The 16,739-nt window shown below is 51.5% G+C and overlaps 1 protein-coding gene across 1 annotated transcript in view; it reads right to left on the bottom strand.

Moving 5' to 3' along the window:
* The window catches only part of CPS1 (carbamoyl-phosphate synthase 1), a 144,705-nt gene that overhangs the window by 30,855 nt on the left and 97,111 nt on the right, over nt 1–16,739 (bottom strand). The window contains exons 25-27 of the mRNA XM_068160742.1: nt 11,679–11,873; nt 7,125–7,192; nt 2,266–2,341 (exon numbers count right to left, since the gene is read on the bottom strand). Of these exons, the coding sequence (XP_068016843.1) occupies nt 2,266–2,341; nt 7,125–7,192; nt 11,679–11,873 (339 nt within the window). The remainder of the gene's footprint in view (nt 1–2,265; nt 2,342–7,124; nt 7,193–11,678; nt 11,874–16,739) is intronic.

The following is a 16,739-nucleotide window of genomic DNA, read 5'->3' as shown; positions in this document are numbered from 1 at the left end:
TAACAACTCTCTCTGGGAAGAAATTTCTCCTCACCTCCAACTAAACTTTCCCTGGTGCAGCTTGAGACTGTGTCCTCTTGTTCTGGTGCTGGTTGTTAGAGAGAAGAGGCCAACCCCTTCCTGGCTACAACCACCTTTCAGGTAGTTGTAGAGGGCAATAAGGTCTCCCCTGAGCCTCCTCTTCTCCAGGCTAAATGAAACTTGTGTCCCACAGAGGTGTTCATGGGCAGCTGAATCCTCACAACTAATAGAGTCAGGGGCTGTGGAACCACTCACAGGCCAAGCAGCAATACATCTGCATTCCACTGACAGTGGTTAGGCCACACCTTGAGTACTGTGTCCAGTTCTGGGCTCCTCAACTTAAAAAGGACACTGAGATACTTGAACATGTCCAGAGAAGGGCAACAAAGCTGGGGAGGGGTCTGGAGCACAGCCCTGTGAGGAGAGGCTGAGGGAGCTGGGGTTGCTTAGCCTGGAGAAGAGGAGGCTCAAGGGAGACCTTTTTGCTCTCTCCAACTCTCTGAAGGGAGGTTGTAGCCAGGTGGGGGTTGGTCTCTTCTCCCAGGCAACCAGCACCAGAACAAGAGGACACAGTCTCAAGCTGTGCCAGGGGAAGTTTAGGCTGGAGGTGAGGAGAAAGTTCTTCACTGAGAGAGTGATTGCCCATTGGAATGGGCTGCCTGGGGAGGTGGTGGAGTCATCGTCCCAGAAGGTGTTCAAAAGAGGCTTGGATGTGGCACTTGGAGCCATAGTTTAGTTGTCAGAAGGTGTTAGGTATTAGGGAATAGGTTGGATTTGATCATCTCTGAGGACTTTTCCAACTTGGTTGATTCTATGATTCTATTATTTTATGGTGTTTCCAAAGAGATCCTTTTCAACTCTCCCTCCAGGATTTCTGTGACAGTAGTGTTCATGGTGCTACAGCACTGTTCTGGACAGTGACCACTCCAATTTAGAACAAAAAAAGTAGGGGGTGTCTGTAAAACCCGAGGAGAAAACTGACCAAAAGGTGAGGCCAAACTGCTGAAAGGTCAGACTTTGAGTCCTGTGTGTTCTCTGTTCAACCCTGATGGTTTACCTTTCTTACCCTCCCATCTTCCCATCTCTCCAAACATCCCTTGTACAACACTGGTAAATGAATCACAAGATGTTAGGGGTTGGAAGGAACCTCTGGAGATCTTCCAATCCAACCCTCCTGCCAGAGCAGGACCAGAGAATCCAGCACAGGTCACACAGGAACACATCCAGACAGGGATGGAAAGGCTCCAGAGGAGACTCCACAACCTCTCTGGGCAGCCTCTTCCAGTGCTCTGCGACCCTCACAGTAAAGAAGTTCCTCCTCATGCATTTGTATCAGAGGAAAATGAAGCTCAGTACATGATTTGGAGAGTCAAATGTCAAAGCAAAACCTTGCAAATGTTCCTGCACTTAAAATGGTAGGGAGGGGGGAAAAAAGGAGGGGAAAAAGTCATTGCTAAGAGAGAAGAGGCCTGGAGCAGGGCAAAACAGTTCACAAATCAAGTGACAGATCTGTCCTGTGCTGGTTGGCACAGCCTGCAAGCTTGGGTAAGAAGGGTCCCCAGCCCATCAGCCTACCCCTATCTACATAACTAACTGGTCAGAAATTGGTGGCTGTGTGCAACAGCCAACTGCTGTCCATGCTCCATGCAGGTGTCACAGTGGGTGCTTGCACAGGCTCCCCTGGGCTGCCTGCCAGGGAACAGACTGAGGAATCATAGAACCACAGAATTGTCAGGGTTGGAAGGGACCTCAAGGATCATCCAGTTCCAACCCCCCTGCCATGGCCAGGGACACCTCACACTACAGCAGCTTGCTCACAGTCACATCCAGCCTGGCCTTGAAAACCTCCAGGCATGAGGCTTCCACCACCTCCCTGGGCAACCTCTGCCAGTGTCTCACCACCCTCATGGGGAACAACTTCTTCCTGACATCCAATCTCAATCTACTCACTTCTAGTTTTGCTCCATTCTCCCCAGTCCTATCACTCCCTGACACCCCCAAAAGTCCCTCCCCAGCTTTATTGTTGCCCCCTTCAGATACTGGAAGGCCACAAGGAGCCTTCCCTTCTCCATGCTGAAGAGCCCCAACTCTCTCAGTCAATCAAACTCAAATCTCACCTTCTTCCCAAAGAAGGAAGGCAAAGAACACAGAAGACACAACACAGAGACGGAAAACACAGAGGAGGAGAAACAAATAAAGCAACACAGAAGGAAAAGGCAGTAGCAGCACAAAAACTGGTGGTACCTGAGAGACTCTGGTGGCTTCTGCTAAGAACTTCTTCATTTCCTCTGCAGTGAACACCACATTCATTGCAGACCCACTGTGAGAAGGGCAGAGAAAGGAAAGCAGGTCAGCCTCCCTCCTGACTTCAAAGGAGATATCAGGGTGCCAGACAGCACAGCCCAGGATCACCAGCTGCCTGTGTATGCCAGAGGAGCCAGGCAAGCTCCTCACAGGGGTCACAGGTTGTTAGGGATTGGAAGGGACCTCTAGAGATCTTGCAGTCCAACCCCCCTGCCAGAGCAGGACCATAGAATCCAGCACAGGTCACACAGGAACACATCCAGACAGGGCTGAAAGGCTCCAGAGAAGGAGGTTCCAAAACCTCTCTGGGCAGCCTCTTCCAGTGCTCTGTGAGCCTCACAGGGAAGAAGTTCCTCCTCATGTTGAGGTGGAACCTCCTGTGCTGGAGTTTATATCCACTGCCCCTTGGCCTATCCCAGGGCACAAGTGAGCAGACCCTGTCCCTGTCCCTTCATTCCTGACATGCAGCCCTTAGATATTGATAGGCATTGATCAGATCCCCTCTCAGTCTTCTCTTTTCCAGATTAATATGCCCCAGGACTCTCATCCTCTCCTCACAGGGCTGCGCTCCTGACTCAAGCTACTGGCTCTACTTTTGACTAAAGAAAGGCAGAGCTGTTACCTAATGAGCCTCCATTACACCTTCCAGAGACGACAGGTGACCTCCAGAACCAGACTGAAGGATCAAAGACCTGCTTAGCCTTAGCACTGCTGCCAAAGCCCCTTTATGACCCAAGCCTTTCGAGCTCCCTCCAGACCGGCAGAGGCGGTTAGTCAAGCAGGTAACCCAGCCCAGGACCCAGACTTTCACCACATCTGCAGGTTAGCTGTGAGCTCTGCTTTCAGATGCTTTGCTAACTTCAGCTTGAAGCCAGGAATCCCCAGCCCACTGGGGAGTGCCAATGCTGGTGAAAATGAGCTCTTCTTTGCTGGCATTTCACTGGCCCCCTCCTCTAATGGCTTAGTCCTTCAGGGAGAGGTACAGCAGATATAAACACCATGTCTGAAAGCCCCCCTGAAAAGGAGCTCAGTAATAACAGAGAGGAGAAACTGGGAGGACATAGGCCAAGAACCATTCAAGTCTGTTTAAAGACAAGAACCTTTTTATAAAGGTGTTGATGTGGTCATCACCACCACTGATGCTCTCCTTCCCCCTTGGGTCACTGTGGTCATCACCACCACTGATGCTCTCCTTCCCCCTTGGGTCACTGTGGTCATCACCACCACTGATGCTCTCCTTCCCCCTTGGGTCACTGTGGTCATCACCACCACTGATGCTCACCTTCCCCCTTGGGTCACTGTGGTCATCACCACCACTCATGCTCACCTTCCCCCTTGGGTCACTGTGGTCATCTCCACCACTCATGCTCACCTTCCCCCTTGGGTCACTGTGGTCATCTCCACCACTCATGCTCTCCTTCCCCCTTGGGTCAGTGTGGTCATCTCCACCACTCATGCTCACCTTACCCCTGCGTGTCACTGTGGTCATCTCCACCACTCATGCTCACCTTACCCCTGCGTGTCACTGTGGTCATCTCCACCACTCATGCTCACCTTACCCCTGCGTGTCACTGTGGTCATCTCCACCACTCATGCTCTCCTTCCCCCTTGGGTCACTGTGGTCATCTCCACCACTCATGCTCACCTTCCCCCTTGGGTCAGTGTGGTCATCTCCACCACTGATGCTCACCTTCCCCCTTGGGTCAGAGTGGTCATTTCACAGAATCATAGAATCACAGAATGGTCTGGGTTGGAAGGGACCTCCAAAGCTCATCCAGTCCAAGTCCCTCTGCAGTCAGCAGGGACATCCCCAACGAGATCAGGTTGCCCACAGCCCTCTCCAGCCTCACCTTGAATATCTCCAGGGATGGAGCCTCAACCACCTCCCTGGGCAACCTGTTCCAGTGTTCCACCACCCTCATGGTGCAGAACTTCTTCCTCACACCCAATCTCAATCTGCTCTGTTCTACTTTGAAGCCATTGGCCCTGGTCCTGTCACCTCAGGCCCTTTTAAACAGTCTTTCTGCATCCTGTAGCCCCCTTCAAGTACTGGAAGGTTGCTCTTAGGTCTCCCTGGAGCCTTCTCTTCTCCAGTCTGAACTCCCCAGCTCCCTCAGCCTGTCCTTGGAGCAGAGCTGCTCCAACCCCCTGACCACTTTCATGGCCCTCCTCTGGACCCTCTCCACCACTGATGCTCTCCTTCCCCCTTGTGCTAGTGTGGTCATCTCCACCACTCTGGTCATCTCCACATTCCCCTTTGCTGTTGTGGACAAGCCCATGAAGGCTGTGAGGAAAAGTGGAGGCAGAGTCTATGCCATGAAATCAGTCACTGTAGCCTAAAATAAATAGACACAAGTACCTAGGTGATTATACTTAGCAGACTACCCCTTCAGCTGATGTAAATCAATAGAGTTCAATTAAATCCCTGGACCTATGCCTGCAGCAGCACTGAGGATGTGAGCTGGTGCTGACAGCAGATCAGCAGTGGGGAAATGCATGGTAGTTTTCCAAGGCAACTGGCAAATATTACAGGCTGCATCTGTTCAAAGGATGAAGAAGTCCTAGCTGTGGACCTGCTGCTGTTCTGCAAATAGAGGCCAGACAGTGTGCTGTGGCTTTTCATTTTCTGTCTCCAAGTCTGGCATTCTGCAGTTTCATCTTTCTCCCAGGCAAGCAGCAACAGAACAAGAGGACACAGTTTCAAGCTGTGCCAGGGGGAAGTTTAGGCTGGAGGTGAGGAGAAAGTTCTTCACAGAAAGAGTGATTGGCCATTGGGATGTGCTGCCCAGGGAGGTGGTGGAGTCACCGTCACTGGAAGTGTTTAGGAAGAGACTGGATGGGGTGCTTGGAGCCATGGTTTAGGTGTCAGGAGGTGTTGGGTGTGAGGGAATAGGTTGGACTTGATGATCTCTGAGGTCTTTTCCAACCTGCTTGATTCTATGGTTCTCCCTCCCCTATCCACACACCTTTTAGCAAATCCTCACATGGAAAGGTCCTGCCCTGAAATTAATGTGGCTGGAAACAGCAAGCTGGAAGAAGGGTTCCCCAAAACCCTGGAGAATGACATCAGGAGCAGTTTATGACTTGTCTTTCTGATCTGAAGCTTGCTTGCAAGCTCCCAAAACCAGATAGAAAGGCCACATTTAGCAGTCACTTCTAAAGGGTATTCCCTTGAGTGTGGAGCACATTAAGCACATCCTTCCTCAATAAAAAGGTTGATTTGGGGGTTTATTTTCTAACCTAAAAACTACTTTTGTGCCTCTTGACTTAGCTATGTGGAGAGGATCCTGTTGCAAATTTATTTTCACTGGCACATTGTGCCCCCAAACTGCCTCTCTGTTGTCATCCAGCCGTGAAGAAACTCCTTGCAGGGAGTTTGTTGTGTGCATGGAGTGCTGTAACAGCTTCAGAATGTCCAGCTGCTAGAAATGTGTGCCTCTGCCTCCTGGCTGGTTAAAGGGAAGCAGCTGCTGCAGCAGAGGGACATCAAACATGCTGAGAAGCAGAGAAGCTTAGCAAACAAGAGGCTGAAAACAGATGCCAAGCCCACTAAATGGGCTCAGCCTCCTCACTTCTGCTTTTCCTGGTGACAAAATATATTTTGCCTTAATGGTACAGGTAGGATTTCCAACAACCTTAAGGCACATTGCAAGAGGTTCAGCTCGTTAGCTTTGAGATATGGAAAAGGAAATGATCCACCAGAGGGACAGGATGGCATCCAGAGGGACCTGCACAGGCTGCAGAGGTGGTGCCCAGGGGAACCTCATGAGGCTCAACAAGAGCAAGTGCAGGGTTCTGCACCTGGGCTGGAACAATCCTCACTGTCAATACAGGCTGGGGGAGGAGGGGATAGAAAGCAGCCTTGAGGAAAAGGACTTGGGGGTGCTGGTGGGGGAGAAGCTGGACAGGAGCAGGCAGGGTGAGCTTGCAGCACAGAAGGCCAAGGGCAGCCTGGGCTGCATCCAAAGCAGCATTGCCAGCAGAGTCAGAGAGGTGATTCTGCCACTTTGCTCTGCTCTGCTGAGACCTCACCTGCAGTGCTGTGTGCAGGTCTGGAGCCCTCAACACAGGAAGGACATGGACCTGATGGAGAGGGTCCAGAGGAGGGTGATGAAAATGCTCAGGGGGTTGGAGCAGCTCTGCTATGAGGACAGGCTGAGGGAGCTGGGGGTGTTCAGCCTGCAGAAGAGAAGGCTCCAGGCAGACCTAAGAGCAATCTTCCAGGACCTGAAGGGGGCTACAAGAAGGCTGCAGAGAGACTGTTTGCAAAGGCCTGCAGGGACAGGACCAGGGGCAATGGCTTCAAAGTAGAGCAGAGCAGATTTAGATTGGATGTGAGGAAGAAGTTCTGCACCATGAGGGTGGTGGAACACTGGAAGAGGTTGCCCAGGGAGGTGGTTGAGTCTCCATCCCTGGAGATATTCAAGGTGAGGCTGGAGAGGGCTGTGGGCAACCTGATCTAGTTGAGGATGTCTCTGCTGACTGCAGAGGAGGTTGGACTGGATGACCTTTGGAGGTCCCTTCTGGCCTGGACCATTCTGTGATTCTCTAATGCAACTAATTAGCCATTCCTATGATTATTGTTCTACTTCTGATCTCTGCCTGATGGACATCAGGGATCAGTTGGTTTCCTGTCTTGCTTTGAGCAGCTGTCCCACTCATCGAGATGGGCAGCCTGGTGCTGCATGCACCTAGCACAGTGCTTTCCACACATCCCCTGAAATTAACTGACCCATGCCTCAGAGGACCTTTGGCAGCTGTTAACCCCGAGCTGGGGAGCTCTGGCAGCTGAGCCTTACCTCAGAACGTAGGAAGGCCTCAGCAAACACGGGTAGCTCACGGAGCTGGCAAATTCAATGGCATCTCTCTGAAGGAAAGAAGGAAAAGCAGGCTGTGAATAAGAACATTTCTGAAGCCATTAGCAGACTTTCCTTCTACTGCATGTGCACTTCACCAGCCAGGAAGCCTGTGGAAGGGGCAGGGGGGCCAAAGTCAGGGACTGCAGCCTGGGCTTGAGCACAATTCACAACTTCTTGGTTTGGTTTTGGGGTTGTCACCTTCAGACTTTCCCTCATCTTCAGACTTTCCCTGTGTTACAGGGTGCTCCAAACCCCACTTCCCCCACCTCCATGAGTGGAGGTTTGATGGGGGAAGACAAAGGCATGCAATTGCCTTCCCCTCCCCCTGGGGGACAGGTAAAAGGCTCCATTCTTCCCACCGGGAGCCGGAGCCCCTCACATGTATTCACCTGCAGGGGGAAGCCTGCGCTGGCGTTTGGAACTGCAGTGGGCTGGGTTCTTCCCTCCCAGTACGCATTGGCACTGGACATATTGCCTAGGTGCAGCAGTTCAGGCTGGGTGCCTCCTGTCACTGCCACATCAGTTACACCTCTGGTGTCCTGAATGTCCAACCCAGTAAGGTGGACACTCAGGAAACAGTGTATTTCATACCCATAAATCCTGCACCCCCATAAATCCATCTGCAAAGTCTTTCTCTTCCTCTTTCTTCCCTCTCTGCTCCCATGGGAGATGCTCCCTATCAGGGAATGCTGGAGAAGTATCTCAAAGCCTCTCATGGCTGGCTAGGCCTAATGCCAGGAGGAGAAGTGTGTGTGTGGGGGGGAGAGCCAGTCTCAGACTTGGCTAGACAGAGACTTGCCTAGCAGTGGGGGGAAACCTCTGGGTAGACCCTCAGGTGGGGAGAAGGGAAGTGTTGGGAGTCCTTTGGGTGTGCTGGAAGGGACTCTGCATGCTTTGGGTATCTTTGTCACTATGCTTAGTAGCTTCTGTAAAACACTTACTGCTTTTCCATTTGAACTTTCCATCACTTTTGCCATCCATTTGTGTGAGTGCCATCCTTTTATCCCCCACAGGGGCAAGAGAGGATCTGACCAGCCTCAAACCAGGACACTTGGAAAGCCTTAAATAGTGAGTGACCAGGAAGTGGTCTGGGCTCTCATTTTGGCTCTCATTTGTGGATCAGTTTGGGTGCTCATTTTAGACTCTCTCTGCTTTTGCTCTGGATTTGTGATGGAATTGGAGAGATCAGCACTCACCTCACTGGCTTCTCCATGGACCTGGCTTCTCCCTGGAACTGCCTGCCCTGGGGTCCTGCTCCCTGCCTGCTGCTGGAGCGACCCTGCCTGCCGCAGCACTGTGGCTGCTGTCTGGCACAGGCCAGCAGCGTGGCTGCTCTTGCACTGCTCAGACAGTGCTGCTGCACGAGTTTCCCCTCGTGGCAGCTCTGTCTAAGGGCACTTTGATTTTGGCAGTCCCTTTCCCTTTGGATTTGTGCTGCGCTATCCACACATTGGATCATGAACCTGCAGTTCTGGAACCTGCCACTGAAGAGAGACCTGGGGACTATCTCCGTCCTCATGAGTACAACCTACATTCTCAGCAGCTTTCCCTGAGGCCCTGGCTTGCCTCTGGTTTTATAAGTGGGGTGTGCTGGGTTACACCCAAACTGGGCCAGGGACAAGATGGGGGGGACAGACTAAAAGAACCTGGAGAATGGGAGACTCAGGGGACACCTTATTGCTGTCTACAACTACCTGAAGGGAGGTTGTAGCCAGGTGGGGGTTGGTCTCTTCTCCCAGGCAACCAGCACCAGAACAAGAGGACACAGTCTCAAGCTACACCAGGGGAGGTTTAGGCTGGAGGTGAGGAAGAAGTTCTTCACAGAAAGAGAGATTGGCCATTGGAATGTGCTGCCCAGGGAGGTGGTGGAGTCAACATCCCTGGAGGTGTTTAGGAAGAGATTGGATGGGGTGCTTGGTGTCATGGTTTAGTTGATTAGATGGTGTCTTTTCCAACCTGGTTAATTCTATTCTATTCTATTCTATTCTATTCTATTCTATTCTATTCTATTCTATTCTATTCTATTCTATTCTATTCCATTCCATTCCATTCCATTCCATTCCATTCCATTCCACTCTACTCTACTCTACTCTACTCTACTCTACTCTACTCTATTAACCCAGCACATCAGAAGGACAAAAGAAACTTGGTCCAGGTGGGTAGAGAAGGAATTGATTTCCGCCTGTCAGGAGGAAGGGTCCCCCAGGTCAAAGGTGGTCTATTCCACTCCCCCTTCCTGTCCAGCAAGCCTATAAAAAGCAGGACATTTGCTGCTGTTGCCCTCTTCTCCTGCCTTGCCTGCTTGAAGGAACTTCAGCAACCAGTGGTTTCCTACACTGGCCAAGTGGTTAGGCCTGGCTCTCTCTCCAAGCTGCACCCACACTCTCTAAAGGACTGAATCCACTTACATCCAGAAAAATACAAGGCCATCCAGGCTTGGGTTTATATATTTTTTCCTATTTATCCTTCTCCCTTACCCTTGTAAACCCTCCCTGTTACTGCTATATATATATACTTTGTTAAAACATTTACTTCTCCCCCTTCCAAACCGACTCCAGATTACTGCCTTTTTGTAGATTCACCTCCTTCCCTTTCCCCTACCCCCTTCCTCCCCCCTCTTTTCTCCTTTCTGTCTTTTCTTTCCCTTATCAGGGAAAGGGAGGAGGGGGGAGGGGAAGAATTCTCAATTTGTTGTCCTCTGAGCTCTTAAACTCCAGTTAAGGCTCAAACCAGCACATGGGGTGAAGCTATGCTGTGCCTTAGCCTTTTTCCATTTCCTGAGTTCTCTGAATTGCACTCAAGTTGCACCATAGACCCTCTGGTAGAATTCCCAACCAGACAGGACCTGTAAATAAATTTAGTCAGGTTTGTACAGCATTTTGGGGTAGGGGATTTGGGGAAAATAAAGATAACTCTAGAGTTTTGTAATTCCTGCCTCGTAAAATTCAATCCAAATCAAAACTCCCTGCCCAGACAGCTCCACCAGGAAACAAAAAACAGTGCAGGCACACTCCTACTGCTTTGCAATCTCCACCTGCCTGATCAATTTTCAAGGCCAGCATAGTATCATCACAGTATCAGTCAGGGTTGGAAGGGACCACAAGGATCATTTAGTTCCAACCCCCCTGCCATGGGCAGGGACACCCCACACTACATCAGCCTGGCCACAGCCTCATCCAGCCTGGGCTTAAACACCTCCAGGGACAGGGCCTCAACCACCTCCCTGGACAACCCATTCCAGGGCTTCACCACTCTCATGGGGAAGAACTTCCTCCTCACCTCCAGCCTCAATCTCCCCACCTCCAGCTTCATTCCATTCCCCCTAGTCCTATCACTACAGGGTGAAACAGCTTGACAGTGGTGCTAACGTTGCTGAGCTTCTACCTCACGTTGTGTAAAGGTGATTTAAAGACTTCCCCCTGTGTTTCCATCCCACTCCCAGCAATGCTGCAGCATCGCTTTAGAAGGATCTAGAAAGGTTCTCCAGCACTGGCAATAAAAATGCTGCCAAATGTCTTTGGAAGGTATCAGAGAGTCAGTGCCCCCTGAGCAGACATAATCACAGGATGTCAGGGGTTGAAAGGGATCCAAAGAGATCATTGAGTCCAACCCCACTGCCAGAGCAGGACCATACAATCTAGCTCAGGTCACACAGGAACACATCCAGACAGGCCCTGAAAGTCTCCAGAGAAGGAGACTCCACAACCTCTCTGGGCAGCCTGTTCCAGTGCTCTGTGACCCTTGCAGTAAAGAAGTTCCCCCTTGTGTTGAAGTGGAACCTCCTGTGCTGCAGGTTACAGCCACTGCTCCTTGTCCTATCACAGGGAGCAAGTGAGCAGAGCCTGACCCCTCCCTCCTGACACCCAGCTCTCAGATATTAATAAACATTGATTAAATCTCCTCTCAGTCTTCTCTTTTCCATACTAAACAGCCCAGGTCCCTCAGCATCTCCTCACCAGGCAGTGCTCCAATCCCCTAATTATCCTCATAGCCCTCCCTTGGACTCTCTCCAGCAGATCCCTGTCCCTCCTGAACTGGGGAGCCCAGAACTGGATGCAATATTCCAGGTGAAGTCTCAGCAGGGCAGAGCAGAGGGGGAGGAGAACCTCCCTGGCTCTGCTGGACGCACTCCTCTCAATGCACCCCAGGATCCCATTGGCCTTCTTGGCCCCCAGGGCACATTGCTGTCCCATGGATGACATGTTATCCACCACAACTCCCAGGTCCCTCTCCCCAGGGCTGCTCTCCAGCAGATCACCTCCCAGCCTGTACTGCTGCAGTTTATTCTTCCTCCCCAGGTGCAGGACTCTGCACTTCTCCTTGTTGAACCTCATTTGGTTCCTCTGTGCCCAGCTCTCAGCCTGTCCAAGCCTGGCTGGATGGCCGCACAGCTTTCAGCTGTATCAGCCAAGCCTCCCAGGTTGGTGTCATCAGCAAACTTATAATAACTCATAACAACTTCCAGCAGCTCCATCATTTCCAGCTGCAACTCACCAGTGTGCTGACTGCCTTCCAGGGAGCCTGGGCCACGTGCAGCTGATCCAGAACAGCGGAGAAGACGGAGCGATCTTCAGCCCGGGCAACCTGCAAAGGATCTGTGCCAAGGATCTTCACTCCGCTCTGCTGCAGCGGCACTGCCAAGTTATTGGGAATCTGCCCACCTACAGAAATGATGCAGCCACTGCAGCCCTGTTGGCAGAGAGAAAGGAGCAGGGCCATGGCCCAGTTAGCTTAAGGTTCAAATCTGTTGGAAGGAGGAAGGCAATGCCTGGACGACATCACTGCTAAACTGGCTGTGGGGAAACGGCAAACCAGAACTGTGCTGGGCCGGAGGCACCCAGGCTGCAGGTGTGAGGCAGGGTAAGCAGCCTTTCTAAACCAGCAGGCTTCTCCTGGATGGCACTCAGCAGGCAGCACTAACCTGAGTTCAAACTGCCTGGGAAAACAAAGGCATCTTCAGTGTTCACTTGCCTTTTGCTCACAAGCCAAGATCTTCACTCCTTCTAGGACCACTTCTGCTAGAACCTTGCTCACAAGCCAAGATTTTCACTCCTGCTAGAACCATTTCTGCTAGAACCATTTCTGCTAGAACCTTGCTCATAAACCAAGATTTTCACTCCTGATAGAACCACTTCTGCTAGAACCTTGCTCTCTGGCAAGAAATATTTCCTAGCATCCAGCCTGAGCCTCCCCTGCTGCAGCTTGGAACCATTGCCTCTGCTCCTGTCCCTTGCCACCAAGGAGCAGAGGCTGCCCCCTCCTCACTCCAACCTCCCTTCAGGGAGCTGTAGAGAGCAATGAGGTCTCCCTCAGTCTCCTCTTCTCCAGCCTGAACACCCCCAGCTCCCTCAGCCCCTCCTCTAGCCCAGTTGCTCCAGGCCCTTCTCCAGCCTCATTGCCCTTCTCTGGACAGGCTCCAGCCCCTCAGTGTCCTTCCTGGAGTGAGAGCCCAGAGCTGAACACAGCACTCAAGGTGTGGCCTCATCAGTGCTGAGCACAGAAGGATGGTGACCTTCTGTCCCTCCTGTTTCTGATCCAAGTCAGGATGCCATTGGCTTTCTTGTCACCTGGGCACTGCTGGCTCATGTTCAGTCAGCTGTCACCCAGAGCCGTCAGGTCCCATGCTCCAATTCGTAGCTTTCCAACCACATGAGCAGATTGGAGCACAGAGGGCCAAGGGCAGCCTGGGCTGCATCCAAAGCAGCTCTGCCAGCAGAGCCAGAGAGGTGATTCTGACACTTTGCTCTGCTCTGCTGAGACCTCACCTGCAGTGCTGTGTGCAGGGCTGGAGCCCTCTACACAGGAAGGACATGGACCTGATGGAGAGGGTCCAGAGGAGGGCCATGAAAATGCTCAGGGGGTTGGAGCAGCTCTGCTGTGAGGACAGGCTGAGGGAGCTGGGGGTGTTCAGCCTGCAGAAGAGAAGGCTCCAGGGAGACCTAAGAGCAACCTTTCAGTACCTGAAGGGGGCTACAAGAAGGCTGCAGAGAGACTGTTTGCAAAGGCCTGCAGGGACAGGAGCAGGGGCAGTGGCTTCAAAGTAGAGCAGAGCAGATTTAGATTGGATGTTAGGAAGAAGTTCTGCACCATGAGGGTGGTGGAAGACTGGAAGAGGTTGCCCAGGGAGGTGGTTGAGGCCCCATCCCTGGAGATATCCAAGGTGAGGCTGGAGAGGGCTGTGGGCAACCTGATCTAGTTGGGGATGTCCCTGCTGACTGCAGAGGGGTTGGACTGGATGAACTTTGGAGGCCTCTTCCAACCCAGACCACTCTGTGATAATTAAGGATAACTGAATAAGGGCCACTTCACCTCCAAGTTAAAGCTGGTGAAGCTTTGTCCAAAGGAAAGCCATGGCCACATCATGGCTGCTGTGTTCTGAAGAACCAGATGTGGCTTGCAGAGTTTTCCCCACCTCTCCCAAGCAAGACACCAATGATCTGTGGTTTGGGTCTACCTTTTAGAGCACCAATGGCTCTTTTAATTAACAACTGTGTTGTTCCTGAAGGAGGGTTGCCCCATTGGCCTTCCTGGGAGAGGAACCTCCTTAATGAGGGATTTAGAGGGATGAAGAATGTTAGATTTGTAATCTGGGAGCTGGATGGACTCTAGAAATGACTGAAGAGAGAAAAAAACCACACAAATGATGAGTGCCAGTACAAACCCTGGTCAGCTTTAATATGGTCCATTTCCTTCCACAATAAAAAGACACTACAAAAGTCTGCCCTTTAAGCAGCATTTATTATCCCAAGGCCTGCAAGATTGCAATTTGCTGCTAATACACAGTACTAGAGGAGATTTTTTTTGGTTCCTTTTTGCTATGCAGTCAATTATGGGATGGCATGATGCTGCTGGCCAAAAAGCAGCTAGCTGAAAGATCTTAAGACAAGGAGTGAAAAATGCCTCATTAGTAGAGGGTGGAGTGAGCACAGAGGCTGTATTGTGCCCACAGAACTGTCAGGGTTGGAAGGGACCTCAAGGATAGAATAGAATAGAATAGAATAGAATAGAATAGAATAGAATAGAATAGAATAGAATAGACCAGACCAGACCAGACCAGACCAGACCAGACCAGGTTGGAAAAGACCTTTGAGATCATCCAGTCCAACCTATCACCCAACACCATCTGATCAACTAACCCATGGCACCAAGTGCCTCATCCAGGCTGGTTTTAAACACTGCCAGTGATGGTGACTCCACCACCTCCCTGGGCAGCACATCCCAATGGCCAATCTCTCTTTCTGGGAAGAATTTCTTCCTAATCTCCAGCCTAAACCTCCCCTGGCACAGCTTGAGACCGTGTCCTCTTGTTCTGATGCTGGTTGCCTGGGAGAAGAGACCAACCCCCTCCTGGCTACAACCTCCCTTCAGGGAGTTGTAGAGAGCAATGAGGTCTCCTCTGAGCCTCCTCTTCTCCAGGCTAAGCAACCCCAGCTCCCTCAGCCTCTCCTCGCAGGGCTGTGCTCCAGACACCTCCCCAGCTTTGTTGCCCTTCTCTGGACACCTTCCAGCAACTCAGCATCTTTCCTAAATTGAGGGGCTCAGAACTGGACACAGGACTCAAGGTGTGGCCTCAGCAGTGCTGAGCACAGGGCACAATGACCTCTTTGCTCCTGCTGGCCACACTGTTCCTGATCCAGGCCAGGATGTCATTGGCCTTCTTGGCTGCCTGGGCACACTTCTGGCTCATGTTCAGCCTACCATCAACCAGCACTCCCAGGTCCCTCTCTGCCTGGTTGCTCTCCATTCACTCTGACCCCAGTCTGTAGCACTGCCTGGGGTTGCTGTGGCCAAAGTGTAGAACATGGCACTTAGATGTGTTAAACCTCATGCCCTTGAACTCTGCCCATTTGTCCAGCCTGGCAGGGTCCCTCTGCAGAGCCTCTCTACCCTCTAACAGATCAACTCCTGCCCCCAACTTGGTGTCATCTGCAAATTTACTGATGATGGACCCTCATCCAGATCATCAATAAAGATATTGAACAGGAAGAGGCCCAGCACTGATCCCTAGGGGACACCACTAGTGACTGGCTTCCAACTGGATGTGGCACCATTCACCACCACTCTGTGCTCAGCCCTCCAGCCAGTTCCTCCAGTTCCAACCCCCCTGCCATGGGCAGGGACACCTCACACTACAGCAGCTTGCTCACAGCCACATCCAGCCTGGCCTGAAAAACCTCCAGGCATGAGGCTTCCACCACTTCCCTGGGCAACCTGTTCAACCACCTCTTATGACTTCAGTGCTCACCCTCTCCAGCTCCAAATATGTGCCTTGCTGCTTCCAGTGGCACTCAAAACACAGCACTTATCTCCAGGTGCTTTACAATCCCACATGGACAGCAACCAGAGAGTGAATAAATCCAAGTCCTTCTTGCAGCTTAGCATGGCTCCTGTTTGATGGAGTCAGCCTGGCTTTGCTGCCAAGGTCCACCAACATCTTAATCTGTCCTCAGCACATTTGAAATGCCAATGTCCTGGCTAAGGGCTGCTCTGCAGCTGTCACTCATCCCTTCCTCTCAAACCACCCTGGCCACTGAGCTTGAAAATCCAAATTCTGCCTGCAGCAAAGCTGGGATGGTGTTAGGCATTCCAGCCCCAAGGAAACAGAGGAGATGGCTCTCTCAGGCAGACAGCCAAGAGTCACAGACTCATTTTTTATGCAGAAAGAGCCTTACATTGAGACCCAGCTGCTGCTTAATTCTGCCTTTCAAACTCAGCTTTTATCTCCCAAAGAGCCTCCCACTGCCCTGCTAGGGAAGAGGGACAGAAAGGGACTCCCATGCACATCACTCTGTCCTCAGCCCTATTTGAATCACAGAGAAAATGAATAACCTCCTTGCCATTAGATGCCTTTAAAATCGAAGCTCTCCACAGTCTAGTGACAGAAGCCAGGAGGGAATTGTTTTCCTCTTGATGACAAAAATCAGTCTTTTTATTCCTACCTTGCCCTTATGCTATTAGGAATGGAGTTGGGTTTTCTTCCTCCCTGAGTCTGAAAACATATTAAGACCCTTAAAATGGTACCTAAGAGCCTCCTTTGGTTTTCTGAATCGTTTCAGAACGATCCTGGGAACTGAAAAAGAAGCAGAAGAGGCCCTCAAGCAGACAGATATTGAAATGGTAAGAGAACATCTTCTCTGGAAACAAAAAGCCAATAAACCTGGGGGAAGGGATTTGTTTTTTAATTATTGTCCACCCAGCTGTGCCCAATCACAGTAAATGAAACTGTCTTCCAAAGAGTCTGTTGTGGAGAGCTCAGGCTCCGGTGAGTCACAGGGTCACAGCATCAGAGGATGTTAGGGGCTGGAAGGGACCTCTGGAGACCTTCCAGTCCAAGCCCCCTGCCAGAGCAGGACCACAGAATCCAGCACAGGTCACACAGGAACACATCCAGACAGGGCTGGAAAGGCTCCAGAGAAGGAGACTCCACAACGTCTCTGGGCAGCCTGCTCCAGTGTTCTGTCACCCTCACAGTGAGGGCCCAGAAACCCTCTTCTCCACCACACTCCAGCAGCATCCTTCCTCGGAAGGACCACACTGTGCCCTAAGCTTGCCTGC

Source organism: Melanerpes formicivorus, unplaced genomic scaffold (genome assembly GCF_026170545.1).
Source record: "Melanerpes formicivorus ecotype bairdi unplaced genomic scaffold, bMelFor1.0.p_v2 SCAF_52, whole genome shotgun sequence".
In the NCBI taxonomy this organism is placed as follows: Eukaryota; Metazoa; Chordata; class Aves; order Piciformes; family Picidae; genus Melanerpes; species Melanerpes formicivorus.
Note: the sequence above shows the minus strand (reverse complement) of the source record. Positions and strands in the feature narration are given on the sequence as shown.